The 25784-nt window shown below is 49.7% G+C and overlaps 1 protein-coding gene and 1 long non-coding RNA gene across 5 annotated transcripts in view; one reads left to right on the forward strand and one right to left on the reverse strand.

The window, feature by feature from the left end:
• Positions 1 to 24379, reverse strand: part of LOC139767229 (uncharacterized) — a 35839-nt gene extending 11460 nt beyond the window's left edge. For 2 of the 4 annotated variants that reach the window (XR_011717016.1, XM_071696371.1), the window contains exons 1-9: positions 20009 to 24379; positions 13193 to 13807; positions 12360 to 12615; positions 11784 to 11870; positions 11175 to 11368; positions 9896 to 10061; positions 8762 to 8915; positions 2185 to 2357; positions 1728 to 1877 (exon numbers count right to left, since the gene is read on the reverse strand). Coding sequence is in view for 3 of the 4 variants with exons in the window: in XM_071696371.1 (XP_071552472.1) it covers positions 1728 to 1877; positions 2185 to 2357; positions 8762 to 8915; positions 9896 to 10061; positions 11175 to 11368; positions 11784 to 11870; positions 12360 to 12615; positions 13193 to 13407 (1395 nt within the window). In the remaining variant the exon portion in view is untranslated. Of the gene's footprint in view, positions 1 to 1727; positions 1878 to 2184; positions 2358 to 8761; positions 8916 to 9895; positions 10062 to 11174; positions 11369 to 11783; positions 11871 to 12359; positions 12616 to 13192; positions 13808 to 14011; positions 16066 to 20008 lie in introns of those variants that run through there. The other 2 variants (XM_071696373.1, XM_071696372.1) reach the window with 2 other exon arrangements.
• Positions 11884 to 12335, forward strand: LOC139767230 (uncharacterized). Its single transcript, XR_011717017.1, has 2 exons — positions 11884 to 12185; positions 12267 to 12335. It is a non-coding gene; the product is annotated as an uncharacterized lncRNA (long non-coding RNA).
• Positions 24380 to 25784: the final 1405 nt, after the last annotated feature.

Consider the following 25784-nt stretch of genomic DNA (forward strand, 5'->3'; position numbering starts at 1 on the left):
TCTTTTACAGTGTAATGTTATGTGACATTATCAGTATGTCACGTTGCCGCCACACCCACACTTACGTAGCGTCGTCAGCATGACAAGATGCCACACACCTCTAGTTCATCCCTTCATCCACCTGAGACTGAGGCAGTACCTGGGGTCTGGCCAGCACAGTTGGTCAGACACACAGGTGACGTAGGTGGCCAGGCAGGGGTACGGGAGGTAGGGGGTCTGGGGAGGGGAGAGGTCACGTATGTTGGGGCGGAGATGTAGGAGACGAGGGAGGGAGGGAGGAAGGGGCGTGGTTTATGGACAAATTTCTTCGTGGTTGTGACAGATGAGGAATGGTCACCATCTCTCCTGTTGTTGTTACGTGACATTCTGGTGACGATGATAGAGGTGAGTAGCGGATTATTGACGACCTGCAGGTACGGTGATAACGTCAGGTAAGTTGAAGATCTTCAGGATGCGGTACATGCAGATTATCGCACATGAGGCAGCTGGCGCAACACCCCGCCCCCTGCCCTCCGCCCACCTCACCTTCACATGTGCGTCACACACGGCATCACGCGGCTGAAAAGGTGAGGGGGTAGGGGTGTATTCTAGCCCTCAAGTCGTGGAGGCGGGTGAGAGTAACAGGTAATTGACAGAGGCAAACGTTATGATGGAAGCGACCAACCCGCCGCTCAGCCTGACACGCCACGTGACGTCAGGTGTAAACATCATGAACTGTCATGGCCGCCAGCCTCACCAGACCCGACCAAGTTCTTGAAAAAACTTGTGGGAACGGGAGTGATCACCCCGCGCAGTCGACCACTCGCAAGATAAAGCTATCGACCCAATAGGTTGCTATGTAAATACTCTTGCACTGAGTGTGTTAAATAAAGCGTTTAGGGCGTGAAAATGAAGCTAATTAAGATAGCAGACCACTAATGGCAGGCGTTGAGACCCGGGAGGATCGGCTAGACTTGAGTTGAGGGTCCAGTTGAACGGGGCTGTACGAGCTGTGTTATCAGGTGAACAGCCCAAGTCCAGCTCTCGGGGAATACAGATGGCCCTATAATTATATGTACGCGGAATAAAGAGATAAGATACTGTATGTTGTATATTACACGTGAAGACCGGTTCTCATTGGCTTGTGCAGGAGACGCACCTTGTACACACGGTCAAAAAAGTATCTTACCAACTCTTTGTGTACGAAACAATATGACACCACGGACGAATGATTTTGAGAAATGTCCATTGGTCTGGCCACACATTGGTAGCCCAGTGTTCATTGTGTTTGTAATACGTTATTACTCTCTCTCTCTCTCTCTCTCTCTCTCTCTCTCTCTCTCTCTCTCTCTCTCTCTCTCCATTAAGTCACAGTGAGAACAGAGAAAATAGTATATCTGCATTTTTGTCTTGTAATATATTTAATGTTAACACAGTGGTAAAGGTACAGGAGGGGAGGGTCAACCTGGCACTAGGTCACTACCGTGTCAGGTCAAGCGAGGTCGGAACAACAGACATGCACAACACGAGGAGGGAAGCCACAGTGACATGACGGTATACAGTCACTGGGTATTACTGACTGGGTATGTATGGATGCATGTATGTATGTATGTATGATGTATGTATGTATGTATGTATGATGTATGTATGTATGTATGTATGATGTATGTATGTATGTCTGTATGTCCAGCTGCTTGGAGCAGGGTTGGCACTCGGGTTGTGAGTTATACAAGTTGGTGATGACTGACCCCGTGCAGCTTGTAGTAGAGGCCGCAGGCGTTGCACACTGGTTCACCGTTGTTGTTACGTCGCCAGAGGGTCGTGTTGGTCGTCTGGCAGTTGGAGCAGGTCATCCCCGACCTGCGCGGCGGCTGCGGAGTGGCCGTCGGGGTCGTGTACTGTGGGACCAGGTTATCTCAGTGACGTCATCAAAGGTCAAGGTCACCAAACTTAAAGTATTGTTAGGCTAATACGATACAATGTTATATAACATTAACATTATGAATGTTTAATATAAGCGTTAAGTAGGACGAGGTCATCACGTTTTAAGGTCATACTTATTAGAAATGTACATTATGTCAGGTGAACACAGGTCAGATACCCCTGGTTGCCATAGTTACCCCTGGTTGCCATAGCTACCTCTACAGGTGCCATGGCTACCCTCTGCCTGCAGGAGCTACCACTCTGGTGGGTTGCCATACTCACCGGACTGACGGGTCGCCGTTGGCTGCGGACATGCGGCCGGTTCATGCCGTTGGCGCGGCTGTAGAGGCCGCAGGCGTTGCACAGGTAGTGACCGCCGGAGTCCCGCCGCCACAGGGGGGTGGTCATGACGCCGCAGTTGACGCACTCGCGGCTCTCATTGCTGTCTGGGTCGCCTGCGGCACACGGGAGGAGAGGGGGTGAGTGGTCTGGGTTAGCGGGTGAGACTACCATAGTTAAGGTTAGTGGAGGATGGTAGGTGGGAGTAGTGTAGGTGGGAGGGACAGGTGACAGTGTCAGCACGAGGTCATACATAGACATAACATCTCAGTCAGAGTACGGGTGGAGGGCGCACATGCAGGGAGCAGGTCAGTAGCAACAGCGTCGTTCGGTTTTCGTCTGTATAGATGATGACGGTACAGTAAGGGCTCCTCCCCACCCGCCCACCGGAGGCAACCTAGCAGTGAAGAGTCTACTGATAAATGAACGACACTTTCTCATCTACCCAGTGAGCGGCCGGGGCACAGCTGGCATTGCCTCGACAGCTACAAAGAAAACCAAGTTGATATACGTGTATATTGTACTGTGGTCAGTCTTAAACAGGTTTGTTCACTGATGATGGACGTCATTTGAGCATTTGTCAGAACGGTTCTTTAATATGTTAACAGTAACTAACGGTGATTTATTCCAGTGTTGTGTAGCCCGACTAATGAAGGATCTTCACCTTTAATATGTTAACAGTAACTAACGGTGATTTATTCCAGTGTTGTGTAGCCCGACTAATGAAGGATCTTCACCTTTAATATGTTAACAGTAACTAACGGTGATTTATTCCAGTGTTGTGTAGCCCGACTAATGAAGGATCTTCACCTTTAATATGTTAACAGTAACTAACGGTGATTTATTCCAGTGTTGTGTAGCCCGACTAATGAAGGATCTTCACCTTTAATATGTTAACAGTAACTAACGGTGATTTATTCCAGTGTTGTGTAGCCCGACTAATGAAGGATCTTCACCTTTAATATGTTAACAGTAACTAACGGTGATTTATTCCAGTGTTGTGTAGCCCGACTAATGAAGGATCTTCACCTTTAATATGTTAACAGTAACTAACGGTGATTTATTCCAGTGTTGTGTAGCCCGACTAATGAAGGATCTTCACCTTTAATATGTTAACAGTAACTAACGGTGATTTATTCCAGTGTTGTGTAGCCCGACTAATGAAGGATCTTCACCTTTAATATGTTAACAGTAACTAACGGTGATTTATTCCAGTGTTGTGTAGCCCGACTAATGAAGGATCTTCACCTTTAATATGTTAACAGTAACTAACGGTGATTTATTCCAGTGTTGTGTAGCCCGACTAATGAAGGATCTTCACCTTTAATATGTTAACAGTAACTAACGGTGATTTACTCCAGTGTTGTGTAGCCCGACTAATGAAGGATCTTCACCTTTAATTATCATCAGAGTTGGCAATTATCTATAAATTATCATTTTACATATCTCAATATTACACGTATTATTTCTGAAAGATGGAATTAGTTTCTTTGTTCTTCTCTGTATTTGTTTTAGTTGTTCTCCGACAATGATAAAGTTGACGTGAACTTAACATGGTCTGACCAGGACATTGTCAACACTAAGTATTGTGTCGCTGGTGTATTGTTTACGTGTCCAGACATGTGACGTATCATCCAGCTGAGTGTGGTGGGGTGTGCAGCTCAGATCGTCCACTGTTACCACACTTCACCGATGATCAGGACAGTCATATTAGAGTCACTATGAACCAGACGAGAAGAGGTAATTGGTGGGCTTGGTGTACATGGTGCGTCAGCAGGGTACAGGTCAGGGTAGCAGGGTACAGGTCAGGTCAGGTCAGCCAGGGTGCAGGTTAGATCAGCAGGGTACAGGTCAGGTCAGCAGGGTACAGGTCAGGTCAGCAGGAGGGTACAGGTCAGGTCAGTAGGGTACAGGCCAGGTCAACATGGTATGACCAGGGTAGTTGAGTACAAGGACAGAAATATGGCAGTAAACACAAAGAAATAGATGTAGATAGAGAGATCAGTTGGAGGCAACAAGATTAGTAATATGATCAAAGAGGTCGTCATATAGAGAATGGAGCAGGTAAGGTGAATGTACTGTGGTACAGTACAGAGTTTTGGACCATGATGCACAAATCCTTCGATGAAATGGCTTAATAACCTGCTAACTTGGTCAGTGGACCAGTGTCGGCTGTGACCTCAGACCACGGGTCACTGCACGTCGCTCGCTGCATACAGCATTAATTATACAACCGCAGGACCCCATTCATCCGTCTCCTGCAGCTTCCAGGATCTGCGCTCCAATCAGGAGGAGGGAAACAGTGGACTCCTTTGGAGTGAGAAGTTCCTCTACGAGACTGTACAGTCTCTCGTCCATTGCCGATAATAGTATAACCTGGCCGGTGTCTCGTGAGTATATCATGGTATAACCTGGCCGGTGTCTCGTGAGTATATCATGGTATAAATATGACCAGACGGTGAGGGCTGGCCCGGGAGGTGAGGGGAGGACCTGCAGCAGCTGCGGGAGGAGGGAGCCACCAAGGATCCCTGGGACTTACGTGTCCCGCGCGGCCGCCCTTCATATTATATTACCCAGAAAAGAAAAAGAAATTCTTCATTGATATTTTTTCACCCAAAATATATCATTTTTCTCTGGAGTTGTTTGGTTTTATGTAAACGTGAAGTAGAAGTGTGGGGGAGTTGTAGGTTAGGTTCGTGGATGTGACGGTTAACGGCTGGAGTGGGCGGGAAAGAGTCGCTTGTCGCTTCAATTTCCCGTCAGAGTTACGAGTCCGCGGAGACCCTGGGTAAACATGGCGCCGCCGGGAGCAAACAGCCCATGAACCTGGAGTTCGTAGCTCCCAGCGATAAATTAGGCTCTCGAGATGCGACCCCGAGCGGCCAGGAGGAGGGGTTTATGGCGTAGAGGCGCGAAAGCTAGATAAGGAAACCTGACGACCCGGAGCGCGCTCAACGCCGCCTTTGTCCCGCCAGATTACGCGCGCTTTTCCCCAGCAATTCTGGTGTTCCTCTTTTTCTCGTGGAATATCATCAAGTCAACAGTTGACGCTCGTCACTGCTTGAGTGGAGCAATTTTCTGGTTTGCCTTCAACACCCGCCACTTGACCAGCTGGTGTCACATTAATTACTTAATTAAGTCATTATGATGTACTTATATATATATATATATATATATATATATATATATATATATATATATATATATATATATATATTCTTTCTTTCATACTATTCGCCATTTCCCGCATTAGCGAGGTAGCGTTAAGAACAGAGGACTGGGCCTTTCAGGGAATATCCTCATCTGACCCCCTTCTCTGTTCCTAATAGATATTTCTCTTTTTAAGTAAAAATTATAATATTGGTGAGGTCCATCACCGGGAAACTGCATATGACACAATTATGATCGTGTGTGTGTGTGTGTGTGTGTGTGTGTGTGTACACACACACACCACACACACGTCAGAGACACGCACTGCCCTCCCCCCCTCCCATAACACCCTAACATTCAAGCAAAAACTTATCTAGAAATTTGCCTGCAATATCGCCTTTCCCCAGTCTCCATCCCCCTCCCCCAGGCCGGCCCCATACCCCACCCCAGACTGGGCCAGCTCGGCCCGGGCCAGAGTGAAAGGCGAGTCGCTGGCTAATTTGAGAGCCAGGAAATTTGATCCGGGCTAATTTGATTGCTGGATAAATTTGTCGCCGGCTAATTTGAGGTCGGGAGGAAAAGCATATAAGGGGTTGGGTTGACCACTATCACAACAACAACACGCCATCAAAACACATAGGATGGCGGGGGGGGGGAGGGGGGAGGGGGGACCAGATTTATCCTGCAGGAGACACGGACGGACCCCCCCCCCCCCCCCCCCCCCCTCTGGCGGCACATTAAGTTGGACATACATACATACATACATACATACATACATACATACATACATACGTGCGGTCATACATACGTCTTGGTCAGTTAATGTATGGATTGTGTATACAGGAAGCACGACAGACGGACAGATCAGTGTGGGTGGATCCGTCCGTCTGTTGGGTGACGCATGTCGCAATATTAGGGAAGGAAGGAGGTGGGTGGGGGGGGGGGGGGTGTTGATGATAACTACCCGGGCCGCCATAAGTGTTGGGGGAGACGTAAGGATGGGAGGGAACTTAAGAGTTAAGTGAGTGTGTATCAGATGTTGGCATCCTTCACTCGTAATGTGATAATTACATAGTAAACCTGGCGCTCTCTCTCTCTCTCTCTCTCTCTCTCTCTCTCTCTCTCTCTCTCTCTCTCTCTCTCTCTCTCTCTCTCTCTCTAATTAATGGGTTCGCCTATCTTTCCCTGTCCATATAAACATGAACTAAACACAGAATAAATGAAAACACAATATTGAAAGAGATCGCCGCAAGGAAAAGAAAACGGAATGATACGAAGGAAGAGGATAGACTAAACCAAACCAGAATATTATCACCACTTACAAAGGAACTACATACCTACACTGTTCATATGTGACAAAGAATAATAGAATAATTATTATACATATATATATATATATATATATATATATATATATATATATATATATATAGAGAGAGAGAGAGAGAGAGAGAGAGAGAGAGAGAGAGAGAGATTCAGAAGTTTCCTGTGCAAAAATTTATTATTTTTTTTTACTTTTGAATCATTTATTTTTTCAAAAAGGCATTTGAATTACTAGACGTAACTAACGACAAATCCTCAGTCGTGTAAATGAGATTCAAACTTTTATCTTAATGATACAGTAGCCCCCCCCCCCCCCCCCCGTGCCATTACCCCTTGGTCCCTGGTGGCCCGTGTGTGTGTGATGCACCCCAGACCAGACCAGACCTGACCTGCCAGCCAGCTAGATGCATATTAATTTACGTCGGTGTTCCTTATCACATACCCGCCACCATCACCTTCGCTTATACACATACTTCCAGATATCTCATTCTATTTCTAAATCTATCGCTTTTTAGAAATCTAAAAATGTTCAGATTAGGTTCCTGATAATCTGATGAACAGATGAATATCTAGAACGTACTTAGAATCAGAAGCCATGATGTGTGTTATAAAGCGACGTGCAGGAGACGACTCTACCAGCCGTGACTCCCCTGAGTATTGCGCCCTGACCGGCACTGTGGGAACCCTGCCACCCCTGCTGGCGGCCGGCACTGTGGGAACCCTGTCCACCCTGCTGGCGGCCGGCACTGTGGGAACCCTGGCACCCCTGCTGGTGGCCGGCACTGTGGGAACCCTGTCACCCCTGCTGGCCGGCACTGTGGGAACCCTGGCACCCCTGCTGGTGGCCGGCACTGTGGGAACCCTGTCACCCCTGCTGGCCGGCACTGTGGGAACCCTGGCACCCCTGCTGGTGGCCGGCACTGTGGGAACCCTGTCACCCCTGCTGACGGCCGGCACTGTGGGAACCCTGGCACCCCTGCTGGCCGGCAGGGAAGGTAAGAGCTGTTTATTGTGTATTATGTATAATGAGTGGAGGTTGTGTAGTGTGTGTGTGTGGGAGGCTGGTGTGTTGTGTGGCCGGCCAGGGCTACCTGGGTGAGGAGTCTTCCTCGTCTTATATTTTCTTCGTCATATTTTGTGTTGCTTCTCACAACATGTTGTGGTTGTTGATACCAAAGGTCATGATAGTAGTGTGTGGTGAGGTAACATGCAGAGCTTCTGGTGTTACTGTGTTACCATACACTACAGTGTCGTCAGCTGTCACATGCTTCACGGCCAGGGTTGTGATCTCGGTTGTGTGGGTTATATTTTCCAGACTCATCAGTCCTCGCATGTGTGAGGTTATTGACCGTCGCTGTATGAGGTCAGTATGCTCAGGTTGTCATACAGGGTACTCATCTACCCTGCTGGATGGGGGCCGTCTGCTGTGTGAGTTAGGAATAGCGGTGGTGCCAGGTCGTGAGACCCCGCTGGTAGTGACGGTCGTGATGACGTTGTGGTCATCACGACGGGTTCCCGGGAGGAGAGGAATTCTACCGTGATCTCCCGGTAACGTCTGCTCTGCCCGACGGTCATCATTTATACTGTAGACCAACCTCGTCGTCCACACCCTCCCCAAGGCCTTCCTTCTGGCTGGCACTGAGTGCCACCCCACTTGAACTGTGCCATCAACAGAGGGTCACATAGGAATATTAGCAGGGATCTCTCTCTCTCTCTCTCTCTCTCTCTCTCTCTCTCTCTCTCTCTCTCTCTCTCTCTCTCTCTCTCTCTCTCTCTCTCTTCTCTCTCTCTCTCTCTGTATAGTAGACGGTTCATTTATCAAGGCTGCCAGTTAATTGCTTACGTCTTTCTCTCCTACTGCTGACCCGCTGACCTGGTTCCTCACTTATTGACCTGACTTCCCGTGTCGCTGACTGTCCTTGACCCGGCTTCTTAACGCTGACCTGACCTTAACTGAAGCTACGACCGTCGTCCCCGGTGACTGACCCTCGTATACCTTCCCGTGCTCCTCACCTGGTGCCCTGACCCCTGACCTGCTGGTACTGACCTGGTTCGATGCGTCGGTAGGTCTCCCCTGTGGCAGTGTGGAGGATGGAGTCGTAGGGTGAGGGGCTGGTCCAGGCGGCGGCCGAGGTCATGTACGTGTGGTGGGGCAGCGGGGTCGACCTGTCCAGCACCTCCTGCTGCGTCAGGTAGGGCGGCTGCAACGGTCAAGGGAGGATAAGGAAGAGTTGTGGTCGTGGAGGACGAGGAGGGAAGACAGTGGAGGTCACACCATGCACGGGGAGTTACAGGGATACAGGACGGTTACAGGGGTACGACAGACGTGTGGTGAGGTCAGGAGGAGGAGAGGGGCCTGATCTCTTACAACCTGATCCTGGACGTAATGGTTATGAGGAAGAATAACTCACACGTAACTGATGGATTAGTGAGGCACTGATATTGGCCCCACTTACTCCCAGGAGTTAGTAAACACTAGTTACCCGAAGTACAACGTTAAGACCAGGTATCCTCATGCCACATCATCACAACTCTGGAGATAACATTAGCAAAATCGATCTGTCTTTCTATTTGTCTAAATATCTACCCTGAGGCTGTCTTGTGATGGATCGATCTATCGATCTGTTTGTTTGTGTCTGTATCTGTCTATCTGTCCTGCATCACATGCGACCCACAACCATTCCTGCTGCAGCATCACATCAAGTAACCCCATACCTGATGTGTCTTCTCCCACTACATCATCCTCCTCTCCTCCTGAACCTTCGACTGTACTGCTGTAGTATATCATATACAACAACCTGTTAGTTGCCATGCGCTCTGCATGACCATACTGTATTGAAGAGGACCATGCATGCGTCTTTGTCATGACTTCTTCACACCTTCCAACCTTCTCCCATCATCATGTCATGTTCGTCCAGAATTATGAAGAAGATGCTCCATATATGGCCGAGATGCATGATGATAACAGGCAGAGTTTTAGTGACTTAAATGTTTTGTTTGACCTTAGGTTGGAAATCCTTCACGAAGAGGTGATGACTCAACCATAATGGTGTGTGTGTGTGTGTGTGTGTGTGTGTGTGTGTGTGTGTGTGTGTACCAGTTCTGTGTGCGTCACAGTAAGGTGTGGCCAGATACACAGGTGTGGACGAGTGTAAACTGGTGTAACAGAGAGATATCTTACGGGTGGGATCTGGCTGTAGTCTGGGGCGGAGGACCACATAGCTGGCTCGGTCTTCTGCAGGTGGGCGTGGCTGTGGGCGTTAGCGTGGGCGTGGCCGGCCGTCGGGCCGTAGGGCGACTGGACGAAGTCGTAGCTGGTGGAGCGTCGCGCCTCCTCCTTCACGTACCTGCCAGCCAGCAAGGGTCACGCTGAGATCAGAGGTCAACAGAGATTCCATGGAAATCAGGCACGCGTTAGAATGTGTCACGACGGGTCGAAGTGAGCAAGAAAGACAGGCTACGTCACACACACACACACACACACACACACACACACACACACACACACACACACACACACGTGCTGACCAGAACAGCATGATGGAGCACGGTAAGTGATGACGCTCCATGATAACACTGGATATATGTTGTCATGATGACAGAACAGTAGAACTTGACTGAGGTCTGCCTCACGTTAGCGGGTCATGAAACTGATGATTTTGTGTGTGTTTTCCTCAGGTGTGTCACCCACATCCATGACTGTACACATGAAGGTTTGGTCTACAGTAAAACTTGACATTTTGAATTTGAATTTGTGAGAGAAAGAGTTTGTTGTGGAATGTTGTGTACGGTGACCCAAGAGTTATGCTGTGTGTGTGTGTGTGTGTGTGTGTGTGTGTGTGTGTGTGTGTGTGTGTGTGGATACTAGTATCTCTATCGTTATCACCAGTAGACCGTCACTCTTTTCATGATAATCACCATCATTGTCACCATCATCATGTTCATCATCACACTCATAACTCTGTCATCACTGTATCATTGTGATTATCACCATCAATAGCATCATTATTACCACACTCATCACTGTCATCAATACTCTCCTTCATCACTGTCATCAATACTCTCCTTCATCACTATTATTCAGCAGTTGTCATCAATACTGATGATGTTACAACATCACCATCAGTGTCATCAGTAACTGCTATCATCAATATATTTGCTCTTCACCATCGCTCGCCAGCCTTATCTTTCCTCTCACCAGATGTTATCATCACTACACCATACCTTCACTACACCGTCAGCCTCACACAGTTCCCTGAAGGCTCGCTCCGTACGTTCCATAGAGCTTTGTCAAGCAAGATCCATGAAGGCTCCTTACCTTCCTGGAACTTTGTCCTCTTTGACCATCCCACATTCGGACTCACCTCTTTTAAACCCTTAATTTCCCTTAATCTTCCCCACTTATCTTTGTTTCATATGGCCTTGCCCGGTGTGGCCACCGTGTTGCCCCGTGTACTCACATGTCTTGCGTCTTGTAGTAGTAGTAAGGATCCGGGTACGGTATTGAGGCGAGGGTGGTGATGGCCGGGGCCGACTCCAGGGTGGCGTAGGTGGCGCCCTCGCTGCTCAGGTGGGCGTGGGCGTGGCCGTGGCCGTCCACAGTGTGGGCGTGTACGTGCTCCACCGGCTGGCTGGGGTCATACACCACCACGCTCTGTGACGGTCGTATGTTATGTCAGAACAAGAACAGGAACACACGATAACTACCGTATCATAATAACTATAACAGCAGAACAAGGTGGGAAGACTGCCATGAAGAACAACACTAAAGCAAGCCACAAACAACTGATAAAGTGTTGTGAATGTGACTGACGGAGCCACACTGGAAGCTCGCGTGTTGTGCTCAGTGACAGCACCAACCATGCTGATGCTTGGCCTATACCAGGCAACACTGGGAATCATATAGCTATAGTGGGATATACTCATCATAAAAGCTATAGTGGGATATACTCATCATATAAGCTATAGTGGGATATACTCATCATATAAGCTATAGTGGGCTATACTCATCATATAAGCTATAGTGGGCTATACTCATCATGTCATACATGCCATACTTGGTAACTTACGTAGGTGCCTTGCTCCAGGTCATGTACTGTGGCCGGAATGTGGGTAGCAGCGGCGGAGGGGGGCGGTGTGCCCAGTTCACCCTTGACCTGAGGTCAGCAGCCAGCCAGGCCAGGGGAGGCAGGGAACACGTTATGCGGGTTAGTTAGTCATAGATAATCTTCAGTCTGGCAGGAACTCCAATATTTGCATATAAGTCATATAACTACACACGAGAGGAAGGGTGAGGGGAGGGGGACTGAAACTACTGCTTTGAGAGAGCAACGAAGTCTGTTCTTGATAGATCGGGACTACAGTTGTGTGATGGTCACAGTGCTACGGTCAGACTGGTAACACTAGGTCAGAGTGCTATAGTGGGACCAGTAACACTGGGTCACAGTGTAGTGATTGATCACTAACACCTGGTCACAATCTGGTGGGTGTATTTCATGACAGCTCGGGAGTGGATGTATGCAAACAAGGCCATTACTCATCACTAACACCAGGTCACAATCTGGTGGGTGTATTTCATGACAGCTCGGGAGTGGATGGATGCAAACAAGGCCATTACTCATTCACTCCTGACACTACCTCCTCACCTCTGGCTTGGGCGCTACGTGTATGGTGTGGGTGTAGGCGTGGGCGTGGGCGGCCGTGTAGGCGTGTTTAAGCTCCTCCTCCTCCTCCTGCTTGACGGGCGTGCGAGCGGAAAGGCTGACGTCATCCCTGATGATGACGTTGGCAGCCACGCCCACGGCCACGCCACCCTCACTCACGGGCGTGGGGCAGGCTGAGGGCGGGCCGCTGCTGCCGCTGCCGTGGCCGCTCGTGGGCAGGATGGTCAGGTTCAGTCCGCTGTGTGTGGCCAGTCATGGGGTCATGCCGTGATGTGCACGTGGTGTGGACATGTATGTGATGTGCACGTGGTGTGGGCATGTATGTGATGTGCACGTGGTGTGGACATGTATGTGATGTGCACGTGGTGTGGACATGTATGTGATGTGCACGTGGTGTGGACATGTATGTGATGTGCACGTGGTGTGGACACGTATGTGATGTGCACGTGGTAGGTCGTGCAGGCTTTAATATTAATCTATTGATAGATTTTCATGATCAGTTTTATGAGGTTTTCATCATCAAAGTCATACATACAGTATTGCAAGGTAGGTATGGTACGCACTTTGGCTGGTCGTGTACGTACTTTGGCTGGTCGTGTACGTACCTTGGCTGGTCGTGTACGCACCTTGGCTGGTCATGTACGCACCTAAGCTGGTCGTGTACGCACCTAACCTGGTCGTGTACGTACCTTGACTGGTCGTGTACGTACCTTGGCTGGTCGTGTACGCACCTAAGCTGGTCGTGTACGTACCTTGGTTGGTCGTGTACGTACCTTGGCTGGTCGTGTACGTACCTTGGCTGGTCGTGTACGTACCTTGGCTGGTCGTGGGCGGATGGTTCCCGGTGCTGGGGTTGGTGCCAAGCTTCACCCTGGGCGACGGCCACTATGGTGGCTGTGGGAGGAGCGCTTGCCCCCTCCTGCTGGGGGGTGGCGCTGCCTGCTGACGGAGGAACCCTGGGGGAGGCATCTAGATCTGGGGCGGAGCGGGGGATTGGGGAGGCTCTGCTGCTGCTGGCCTCGCTGCTCATGGTCAGGGGTCAGAGGTCAAGGGTTAGGTGTGGGTCAGACGGGAAGGTTGTGTTGTCGTGGGGTTCTGCTTCAGGTCTCGTGAGAGGTTCTGCTGCAGGGAAACCTCAGACGAATTTCTAAGACCAGGTGAGGATTTCTGACAGTTTTTGTGGGTCTGTGAGGGAGCGGTGGTGGAAATTTGAGAATTGTTTAAGTAATTTCCAGATTTTTGAGACCCTGATAAGGTTTGCTTATTGTACGGCAGAGACCTGGGCGTGGCTGGGGGTTGATGACGTCAGGACGTGGCTGGGGGTTGGTGACGTCAGGACGTGGCTGGGAGATGGTGACGTCAGGACGTGGCTGGGGACGTGGGACTCTTGTGACTGAAGCTTTTGCTGCCGTCCCTCCTCAGTGCATCACCTGTAACACAGACACACACACACACACACACATTAAGACTGGCAAGATTTGGGTCATGCGGGCACACGTCCACGTCGAGGCTGAGCCGTAATTATGAATATGAAAAGGCATGAGACAAGATGAAAAATAAGAAAAGACGAGGAAAAATATGCCATATCTTGTACAGAAAGGGGGAGGGGGGTCTAGTTGTCAGGAAAGACTTACTGTGTTGCCTGGCCCGTCATCCTTAGGTTACCAGACAGTGATCAGGTGAGGTCGCACCTTGCAGAGGAGTGCGTCGTGTAGCTGATGGCTGGGCCGCACAAGTGGCCAGTTCTCGGGAGCAAGAAGCGGAGTGATCCCCACTGACGAACCAGCACTGCCACGTGAGGCAAGTGGGGCGGGTTCTGAGGTTAGACTGAGTTGATGATGAGTCGCATTATTCTGGACTCGACTCTCTCTTGTAAGCACGTCGAGCTGGAACCTTCACACGAAGAAGAACCATCCTTGTGTCTGATCAGAGCAAGTGTGGCGCAGATAAGTATGGACGACATTTCAGTAGTTCTTGGAAGAAGAGCGAGCAACTGGTGCATTGTGAGTCTCCACTGTAGGCTGGATGTGACTGTCATGCCAGATATGTTACTGCGATCAACACTTGATTTACAGATCCATCAACACTTATGGGAAGGTTGTTGGCGGTTTTAGAGAGATTAACAGAAATTGGGTTTAAAGGCCTTAAACACGTAGGTTATCCTGTCCAAGTCTGAGTTGACAGAGGAAGTTGTGACGAGACGCAGATCAAGACAGATAGACAGACACAGTATGTCCCCCTCACCTCTTTCACTTCCCCACTTCCCTGAGTTCCTCCTCCACCACACACCTGTAAGATTGACTGCCCATATTGGAGGGGGTCTGGTGAGTGAGTTAAGGATCAGGGCAGGTGAGGGAAGGGCCAGGGCAGGTGAGGGCCAGGACATGAGGGACATACATACCATGAGGATTATGAGACAAGGCGTCTGTTATCAGTGACACATGGTACCCGCCTTGCATGTGGTTGACAGGGAGGATATGGTTCACACAGCACAGGAAATATCTTGACGCAACACTGCTATGATCACAGTATATATATATATATATATATATATATATATATATATATATATATATATATATATATATATATATATAATCACGCTGATGAAGGGGAAAGACCGCATTTGCATATAGATGCAAAGTGTCATTCTCATGTTGCAACTGTTATGGAAATATCGTTCTCGAGTTATGATCATCACATCTGATGATAATAATAATAGTTGTAAATATAACTAAATTCATGAAGAGATGTAGAACTTTACCAGTAAACACACGTACATGTAGAACTTGTTTCAGAAGTAACGAGATACTTGCTCTTGTATGTCCCATGTTAGCTGGGTTCAGTAGTTCGTCTGGTAACACAAAAGCTATTGTTTGGTTCACTAGTGAAGCGAGTCTGGTAACGTCACGTAGCTAGTGATGGTGGCTACGTCACCAGCAAGTAAGATTTTCAAAATAAGTTGAGGAAACAAACTGGTCCATAGAGACGGGCGAGAGCACCAGAATAAACGTATTAGTAGAGCAGAGTTTATCAGGTTGGCTAATTACTAAGGTTGGTTAAGCAAGTAATGTAAGCAAGTGTCACGGGTTGTTTATGTACACTGGTTATCAGATCTGTAAACAAGGTGACCACCACTCTGGCTAACCAGACGAACATAACATGTTGGTAAACAATGCCTCCGACGCCACACAACCCTCGACCTCCATAATGACACAGGGGCATGAGGTGGTCCGCCCTCAACCTTACCTCCCCACCATATGACGGTCATCGTCTTCCTCTTGAAGGAGGTATATACAAGGAAATATCCTGGCATCAGTGTTTGAGGGCGCGAGCATACCTAGCTTTTGCAACGTTTTGCAAGTGTTTACAGTATGTTTATGTTCTGCTGTGGTCCTGTGTATGGAACAGCTCTTCGTTACTCTCTAAGGGGTTTTTATTTTTTTACTTGCCAGTAAGGACAGAGGGGCGACTTGCCAGTAAGGACAGAGGGCCGACTTGCCAGTAAGGACAGAGGGCCGACTTGCCAGTAAGGACAGAGGGCCGACTTGCCAGTAAGGACGGAGGGGCGACTTGCCAGTAAGGACAGAGGGCCGACTTGCCAGTAAGGACAGAGGGCCGACTTGCCAGTAAGGACAAAGGGGCGACTAGCCAGTAAGGACAGAGGGGCGACTTGCCAGTAAGGACAGAGGGCCGACTTGCCAGTAAGGACAGAGGGCCGACTTGCCAGTAAGGACGGAGGGGCGACTTGCCAGTAAGGACAGAGGGCCGACTTGCCAGTAAGGACAGAGGGCCGACTTGCCAGTAAGGACGGAGGGGCGACTTGCCAGTAAGGACAGAGGGCCGACTTGCCAGTAAGGACAGAGGGGCGACTTGCCAGTAAGGACAGAGGGCCGACTTGCCAGTAAGGACAGAGGGGCGACTTGCCATACAAGATGCCATATGATTCCAAGTCTTGTAAGCTGTTGTACTCCTTACACCACAACACGTCATTTTGTGCATGTCCGTTTTCAATTAATAAGAATTTGAGTATTATTTAGGGTAGACAGCTGTCATCAGGCAGCTGTCCCGTGTCCCCCTGGACTCCCGTTGGAAAAGGGATGTGGTCAGTTCAGTGTGAAGTTCCACCACAACCTTGACCATATTGCCCAGTGAAATAAATGATAGTTTTATAATCAGAAGAGGACTAACTTTGTCTCGACCCAACCGAGTTGATTATGTGTATTCCATTACTGAGTGGCGCCTCATCCTCGAAGCATCATTAGTCTCACATCAACACACTTCAGAAAGTTGTGTATGATCGATCGTAGATCAGTTAACTCGCATGATATCTACTTCATACCTGCGTCAGTGGACTGGCCTAAGGATGACCTCAGCGAGGCTACCGTCAGCAAGAAACACTGCCACCACAGTGCAGGTTCCTGTGTTAATATATATATATATATATATATATATATATATATATATATATATATATATATATATTCAGTGAACAACACATAACATTATTCACTAGGGAAGTTGTAGGGATGTCTCTGGTTTTCCTTGAGTTATGGTGGGGATTTTCCAGCACTGAGCACAGGAAGTTCCCGGTCACTGACATATGTGTTTCAGAAGTCTTTAATCGCACTTTAAGATGCATTGACGAGGTTGATAAAGTCTGTGGATTATGGGTATGGAACACTGTTAATCACTGCTCACGAGTACGGCCATGACCACAACGGGTGAGGTTGCAGTGCTGGGAGCTGCTCCTATCGTGGACGAGGTGCCTCTGCTCTGGATAATATAGTTTTGACGTGTGTGTGTGTGTGTGTGTGTGTGTGTACACCTGCTACAGTCAGGGGATCTGAGCCTCCGTAGCTTCTCTCACTGCACCTGACAAAGGATCGAGGTAGAACTTCTTGTTTGCGAGAATATATGGGCGATATTGATGGTGTGGTGGCATGAGAACACCGATATTATGAACAAAAAGTGTGCAGTCGTGTTGCTTCAGACCTTCAGTGTCATACCCCTGGGAGTAATTTTTTTGGGTGGGAGAGAGGGAGGGGGGGGGGACATGGGACTGCTGAGACCTTCCCTCCCTCACCCCAGTGTCATCACACTTCCCTCCCTCACCCCAGTGTCATCACACTTCCCTCCCTCACCCCAGTGTCATCACACTTCCCTCCCTCACCCCAGTGTCATCACACTTCCCTCCCTCACCCCAGTGTCATCACACTTCCCTCCCTCACCCCAGTGTCATCACACTTCCCTCCCTCACCCCAGTGTCATCACACTTCCCTTCCTCACCCCAGTGTCATCACACTTCCCTCCCTCACCCCAGTGTCATCACACTTCCCTCCCTCACCCCAGTGTCATCACACTTCCCTCCCTCACCCCAGTGTCATCACACTTCCCTCCCTCACCCCAGTGTCATCACACTTCCCTCCTCCCCCACTCGCACCACCCCCTCAACCCCTACCCCGACCATCATCTCGGCAAATAATATCTCGTAAGCAAGTCATCCATACATTTCATAATGTTGATTACGGACATTTTCATCCCGTCGTTGCGACGGTACCTGGCGGGATGTTGTGCGTCCCTGGCCTCCACCTGAGCCTGTGTCGTGCCTCAGTTATCCTCCGAGGTGTCTGGGTCGTAAAAGATAACGTCCGCGATGCGTTATCCTGCCTGTGTTATCCTGGTAATGTTACAGCCGTGAGAGATAACCTCCGTCTGATCTGACGACCAACATGTGATGACATATCCTCAGGATACCATAGAGCGAAGGTGTGTGTGGGGCCTGGCCTGCACACGGCGGTGGCGGACAGACCACAGCCTCCTCCACACACGACCCAAGGTTCCTCCGTCAGGATCCTCGTACGTAGGACAAGACGACCTCCTCGCTGTACACTCTGCTCAGGAGGAAGGTCTACAGGAAAGTTCATTACGGTTAGGTCGCCAGAAAATGAGGTTACGTAAGCAAGCGTGACCCCGTGACCCTCCGTCACGTGGAGCCCGGTAACATAACGTATGGCACGTGACCTGCCCGCTCTACCTTGTGTTCGTCATTCGTGTAGGTCATCGTGTGGGTTCTCCCCCCGCGGGTGGTGTGGTGATGGAGGCCTGCCATCCGCCACGTGCCACCTCACACACCTGCTCACACGGACTCACGCCAGAAACATTTTCGACCGTTACAGTTTATCATCAGTTATCATTTATGAAACACCCGGCACATTTTGTATATATCAACTTGTAAATAGAAACGCCGGTAATATTTATAACAGTTTCGCCTCTTTATGAAGTCCTCAATTTTACAAATCTTTTCACCTCGTTAGAATTCTATTCTCGAGGCATCTGTAGCACGTTGAAGTAAAAACTTGAGCTGTGAAACCAATATCGAAACAGCGGTCAAGTGTCAAACTGTGTGGACGGTTACGTTCAGGATCCGGGACCTGTTGCAACTCACCACTGCCGCCATTTTGTTCTCCGCCCCCCCCTCCCCCAGTCATCACTGAATTTCCTACAAAATTCTACAAAATTTGTTAGTAATTGATAGCGATTTGGTTGGTTTGTGTGATGTTATCTTGAGTAGTCGTATGTAAGGATAACAAGTCCAACATAACACTCCTTATATTTTTTTTTCCATGAATGATTAATGATCAATAATTATGTATGATGCTGCTTAGATTATCCTGTCACTCAGATATTCGTCAGCAAGTACATGAAAGCCCTGGACCTGACCCCCAGCACACCAGACACAGGCCCACACAACACACAACTTCCTCTAACTGTAAAACTTCAATAACAATCACTTATTCCTTTCCGACGAGCCAGGTGTGGAGCCAGGCATCTCTGTCGCTGATACCACTGGCCTCTCCTCCTCTGGCTGCTACTCCTTCAGGAAGCCACAAATAAGTTCAGTAACTGGGTCTCCTCGTCCCGTCGGTCTGAATGTAGAGTCACACAGCGGCCATGATCCCGCATGTGTCTCCTGCGGCAAACACTACGGACGATGGAGGAACCTCGAGTGTTCCTCCTCCGTCAGATCATCCTGGGCAGTGGAGGTCAAGTGTTGTACAGTGCCACCATCATAACCCACCACAGGTCAGGCAGGCAGAGGGCCGCCTGGTATCGGGGGAGTGCCACTTGTTGCAGTTGCCATCCGGCCGGACGGCCGGGCGAGGCTCCAGGCCCCACGCTGGATGATGCCACCTTCCAGCAGTGTCAGTCATGGAACCTCCCATACACTCAGTATTCCAGGCAGCTTTGGTGAGATGAGATAGTTGGGCGAGATAAGATTTTAGTGTGTGCTCTCGCGAAGATAGGGCCGATAGTGGGTGTGTAGCCGTGAGCGGGGAAACAATCATTATATACCCTGGCAGATAAAGTGATAAAACACTAATCTTTCCAGTATTATCTTTACTCGAGATGATCATCGACTCCAGGTCGCCTCTGGATCCTGGAATGATCAGAGACGTCTCCGTCTCAGGCCTCGGTTCTGGTCGCGGGGAAGAAGAGCGACGTTGGATTGCCAGCAAGTTGGTGGTGGTTGAGTGCAGCCGCCGCTGCTGGACTGACAGTTAACAAGACTGGAAACTGGAAGATATGAGAGTATGGAAGGAGACGGTAGTCTTCCTGGACTTGCTTACCTGAGAGCGTTGCTGCTGCGGGTCTGGAGCTTCGACCGCGACTAAGCGGTGTTCCTCCCGGTGCCTGGGGGGGTGAGGAGGGGGGGTAGGGGGTGCGGCGGGCAGGTGAGTGGCACAGGGGGTCACCAGGGGGATGGGAGGGGGGAGGGGAAGTGGCGGTGGGCAGGTGAGTGGCACAGGGGGTCACTAGGGCCCCGGTGGGCCCCGCTTTCCCTCCCTCCTGCTGGACGCTGCACGACGGAAGTGGGTATGTATGGAGGCCAACGTGGCCGGAAGAAGGGGTGGTGGCCCGTGGCCGGTGGCCGCTTGTACGAACACGACTCCAGCAGTGTGGCCCTGCAGGAGGGCCACACGTAGGGGGCCAACCACCGGTGGCTCTCTAGCCAATCACAGCTGATATCCCTTTGTGGTGGTGGTGTGGCCGGTGTGGGCCACACTGCCGTACCGGGAAGATCCGCTGATGACCTGTACGTGCATCCGTGCCACACACTCCCACTGAGCCAGTGTTCAAGGCAAGAGCGACCCTGTGGCCCGAGTCTGGCGCCCATAAGGTCTACCGTCAGGTCCAGGTGACCCTTATTGTCCCTGGGCGTTAGGGCGGCCGGTCGGGCCGCTGCCTCGCCCACTCACCTCAAGACCTGAGCAAACAAGCCTGCTACCTTATCGAGCCGTGATATCACTTATCGTCCGACCTTATCAGTCCTGTTTGTGCCATTTGATTTAGATATTTCTAGAAATGTTGGTACGGGAGACAGTCGCGGGAGGCGTCGTGTGAGCGAACGCTGGGCCGGGCGGACGATGGTTCCGGTGCCAGATAACGGCAGACCGCAGGGCTGGCTCACGTCTCCTTGTTGACGCAGAAATACAACTGAGTGAAGCAAATTACCTCCAATAAATGTGAAATTATTCCGTTAGCCACGAGCCCCGGCATCATGGAGGCCACACACAGCAAACAGAGGAACTGGCTGCGGATGTGGATCTCCGGGTGTTTGCTGTCGGACGCCTGCAGTTTGGCGCCAAAACTTGTGTCACATGTCACATCCGCCATCTTTGTCAGCTACCTGGACCTTGAACACCACTTTAGAACTTGATAACTTTCACGAATTTGTATAAAACACTTTTTGCTTCTACGTTCACAGCAAGTTACTTACACCTGAGTGTACATTGTGGCTGTGTCTACCAGCATCCCAGACTAACACACAGCAGGGAAGACCGGAGAACTCGCCCACACTTCAACACCTATGAGATTTTTCCTGATTTTTTTATGGTTTCGTACACGGTGGCACCCTGGACTGGGTCGTTACTGCGTCGTACGAAGAATTTCCGTGGCAGAAGTGGTACTTCCCCAGCGTCACCGACCTTCTGTATAATTTCATTACCCAAAAAATATTTTACCCCGGCTGGCAACATTCCTAGTGTGTTGTGCTGTGTTCAGTCACCTGTGTTGTGAGGTCTGCACACATACTTAGCTTCAGTCAAATAACTGCGTCTCTGCACACCAGCAGCAGCAGCACTGTGTGATTGTGAGGGGTTGGTGGAGGGTAAGGTGGATGTAGGAATCCTTCAAGTTCCACTGCATGTATTTTACTCCGATAAACCGGAAAGTTCAAATCGTGGGAATGCTGTCGATGATTGGCTGTGGGAGAACATGACGGGAAAGAAGCCTATCAGATAACGTGTATCATCCCTTCAAGACCTGACGTCACACATACAAGACAGATGATCCTGTATGTAAACCTACAACTCGTGAATATATGTGTTATGATTCTATGATCATTTTGTGACCAGCTTGTTACAGTTTCTGACCAGTTTGTTATAGTTTTTGACTAGCCCTGTTACAGTTTGTTAACAGCTTAAGTTCACCCCGTGTATTCGAGAGTTGCTGACAGCAACCATAATTCTTGAATGCATTTCCTGATTACAGTTCTACTTCATTTATTTATTTACGCCTTATAGCTGCTTCTCCTTCCTTAGCGATGTAGCGTTACGGACAACCGAACAATGGCCTTATTTTCACACATTCTTTCTCCCTTACGTATAACCAGAGCCAATCATCCACAGCCAAGTATAACCAGAGCCAATCATCCACAGCCAAGCGCCAAAGACTCTTCCATTGTTTCCTCTGACCTCTTCACATGCCCAGGTTTGGCCCATTGGCAGCAAGTTTTCCCCCGTGTACCACATCGATCCAGTTTGTTCTATCCTATGCACGCCTCTTACCTCCTGGAAATTAAAGCCTTGATGCCCCTAAGCTCCTTTTACTCCACCCTTTCATCTCCCTCTCTTCCTTCCTTTTACCACATCTGTCACGTAGATCCCTTTATCCTCTCTAAATCAAAATAATAAATAAAATCACAGACTTTCCGTAACTATGTCACTGAGGAAACAGAACAACAATCACCAGGACAGTGGTCCAGCCAGTTACACCAAGAAGGGAAATACCTTGGCTCCCCGGAACCACATCCGCCCTGGGTGAAAGTCTCTCTCTCTCTCTCTCTCTCTCTCTCTCTCTCTCTCTCTCTCTCTCTCTCTCTCTCTCTCTCTCTCTCTCTCTCTCTCTCGATTCCTCTTGCCTTCCTTGTCCACACTCCTTCCTTCCTGTGCCTCCTTCCACTTCCTCCATCATTTCCTTACCACCACCCCACCCCTCCAAACACACACACACACACACACACACACACACACACACACACACACACACACACACCTGGAGGTCCTTGTTCAGTGATCCGTCTTCATCCTAGCAGTTCCCTGGTATGTGCATATATATCCTTCTTCCCGCAGAAGTTTTAGTCACGGAGCAAAGTCCTGACCCAGGCGAGGCCATGAGAGGGACTAAAAAATAAAGAAATAAAGAGAAGATAAGAAGGATAATGTAACAGTTCCTGAGGAGGAAGAAAAGTTGTCGTGTAAGAAATGCTCTGACAGTGGCTGTCTAGGTCCCTCTCCCCAGCCCACACACTCGGGTTCGCTCCCCCATCATACCGCCCTCCCAGGTGAACACCGCCCTCCCCCAGGTGAACACACGTGGAAGATTACTGAGGACGGATTATCTGCATAACACTGACCCATGCCAGGCACTGACCTGACCAGTATGACACTGAGCCATGCCAGGCACTGACCTGACCAATCTAACAATGACACATGTCAGACTCTGTCAGATCTACCGTCATGACCCAAACCTTTGGTGAGTGTAGTGAGAGATGGTGGAACCTGAGGAACTGTTTCCCGAGAGCCAGTGTGGCCGGGGACGTAGCCGGGCATATGTCGTCATGCAGAGCCAGTCAGGTCGTGAGTCATGCATGACAGTAGAGGGAAGCAATGGTGGACGACGTGGCAGTTATTCTAACTGTTGAAGTCTTGACGACGCTCGAGGTAGACCGTGTACCATACTGCGCCACCACCAGCCCGGGTCGCTCTCACACTCAGTGTTGATGTATACAAAGTACGTGTCTTGTGGACTGTGAACCATGACACACACTTACGAATCCCTTTGTCCACCGTCGTCTGTTGTTCATACGTCGTCCGTTGTTCGTAGGTCTTGCGTTGTTCGTACGTCGTGCGTTGTTCGTACGTCGTGCGTTGTTCGTACGTCGTGCGTTGTTCGTACGTCGTGCGTTGTTCGTACATCTCCCGTTGTTCGTACGTCGTGCGTTGTTCGTACGTCGTGCGTTGTTCGTACGTCGTCCATTGTTCGTACATCGCCGTTGTTCGTACGTCGTGCGTTGTTCGTACGTCGTGCGTTGTTCGTACGTCGTGCGTCAATTGTGAGGAGTCATGCCCCCGAGTGGGTGACGATGCGTTTCATGTTAAAGGAAGTGAACTGCGTAAGACCCGTAACTCTGGGTCGGATGTTTGCCTGTGTAAAGTTACGTACGTATCACAAGATGTTATCCGGAACTTGACCTGACACAGAACGACGACAATAACACTTGTGGTCGTGCAAATTGATGCTTTGATATTTTCAAAACAATATTTCCAGCATTCTGATGTCACTGCCAATAACTGTGCTTCACTGCAGGCTACACACATGCTCATGCAACATCCTGGTACTTATCTCTTTCATCTACTTGTAGTAAATATACATTTGATTACCGTTTTCATTTCCTCTTAATTCTCATTCTTGCTTGGTGTCTGCCAGCGGTGACGTGGTTCCCTCCACACATTGTGCTGCGTCTGGTTGACGAGCCTCCTCATGGAGCAAGTCTTCGTGTGACCTGCTGTGTTCTGATCCATCATAACCACTTTCCTGTCCCACACTTGCTCCTGGCCTCTCCCACGCACAGGAGAGAAAACATGGTTTCTCCTCACGTCCCCTCCGTCTGCAGCGCCAGCCTCCAGGCTCGCGTTCCCACCATCCTTCCCTCCTTCCCTCCCTCCCTCCATCCACACAGCCCTCCACACAACTATCCCGACGCCAGGTTGCTGGAAAGGTGGTGGTTGTGAGGTGGACGGAACGATAAAGGCAATATCACGCCGATACACTATCATATCTTCCTCTCCTCTCCTGCAGGACATTAGCTAGACCTCCTGCCCTCACCTGCCGCTTCTCCCTCGCCCACACGACCTCCTGAATCCCTTGGCCACTTACAGCGCCGTAGGGTTCCCCGTCCGCACCGTCACGACCTCTTTAGGGCCGTCTTAAACCGTCTCAAAAGGAGTTCTAAGCGAGGAATAAGTGTATTCATTAGATTACCAGAGATTAGCTAAACCCCAAGCCGGTGTGTGCTAGACGTGATACGATATCATATCTATAATATATAAGCTTTATTATCCCAGCTCCTTATCTCCTTATCATGATGTTCAGTTACTACCCATGGACACCCTCCAGCCTCGCCCTCACCCTACACTCTATACCCTATATCGTCTCTCTCTGCCCTCAGACTCACCCTGCATCTTCATCCTCACCCTTCATCATGAACCTGTATCTTCACTTTACGTCCTGCTACCGGCTCAAGCGATGCTTGTAGAATACAACATCTGCCTCAGGGACGGACGACTTCATCTCGAGGAAGGCGGGACCTGAACCACACACTCAGTACACCAGGGTCTTCACGATGTGTTGGTCAAACAGCACACACTATGTGTACACAAGGACAACCCATCGACAATAATGTTTAATGTGTGTGACGTCAAGCAACACGGTGTACGCTGGAAGGAAACAGACAGACACCTTCACGCAGCGACCAGACAGACATACGTCAACAATGGTTGAAGTTAAATGGGTCACGATGAGCAACGCTGACCGTTAAGCCATGCTCCTCGTTCGTGTCCCCCAGAATTAAACTACCCAATTACCATGGGTGGCAAGACGGACACCAGCTGTTTACAGAACATTGTCACTATAACCCATGAAATGCCCACCTTTGTATAACTGTATTGCACATGGTATGTGATACAGTGACCAGTGTCCACACCACGCCTGTTGCTCCTGCCCAGGACTGGCAGTTGAGGTTCATCAGGAAACATGTACAGAGTGTGGTGGCATGACCCAGGCAGAGGCGAGGCTGTGCACGACCACTGCAGGTGAGACACAGGTCCAGTGTTGCCAGGGGCAGCGGTCATAACGACGGGCAGCAATATTTGCTTGATGATAGTTTCCTGCACATCATTAAGAACGTGAGGGCTTCAACACCTTCCCAAGACCGTCTGTGTGTCTTAATGACAGAGAAGGCAAGACCAGTGATCCTGACACTGAGAGTTGAGTGAGATGGTTCCGGCCATCACCACTTGATCACTCCCATGTGTGCAGGTGTAGCGCTTCCACGGACGGCTG

The sequence above is a fragment of the Panulirus ornatus genome, chromosome 59 (genome assembly GCF_036320965.1).
Source record: "Panulirus ornatus isolate Po-2019 chromosome 59, ASM3632096v1, whole genome shotgun sequence".
NCBI classification, from domain to species: Eukaryota; Metazoa; Arthropoda; class Malacostraca; order Decapoda; family Palinuridae; genus Panulirus; species Panulirus ornatus.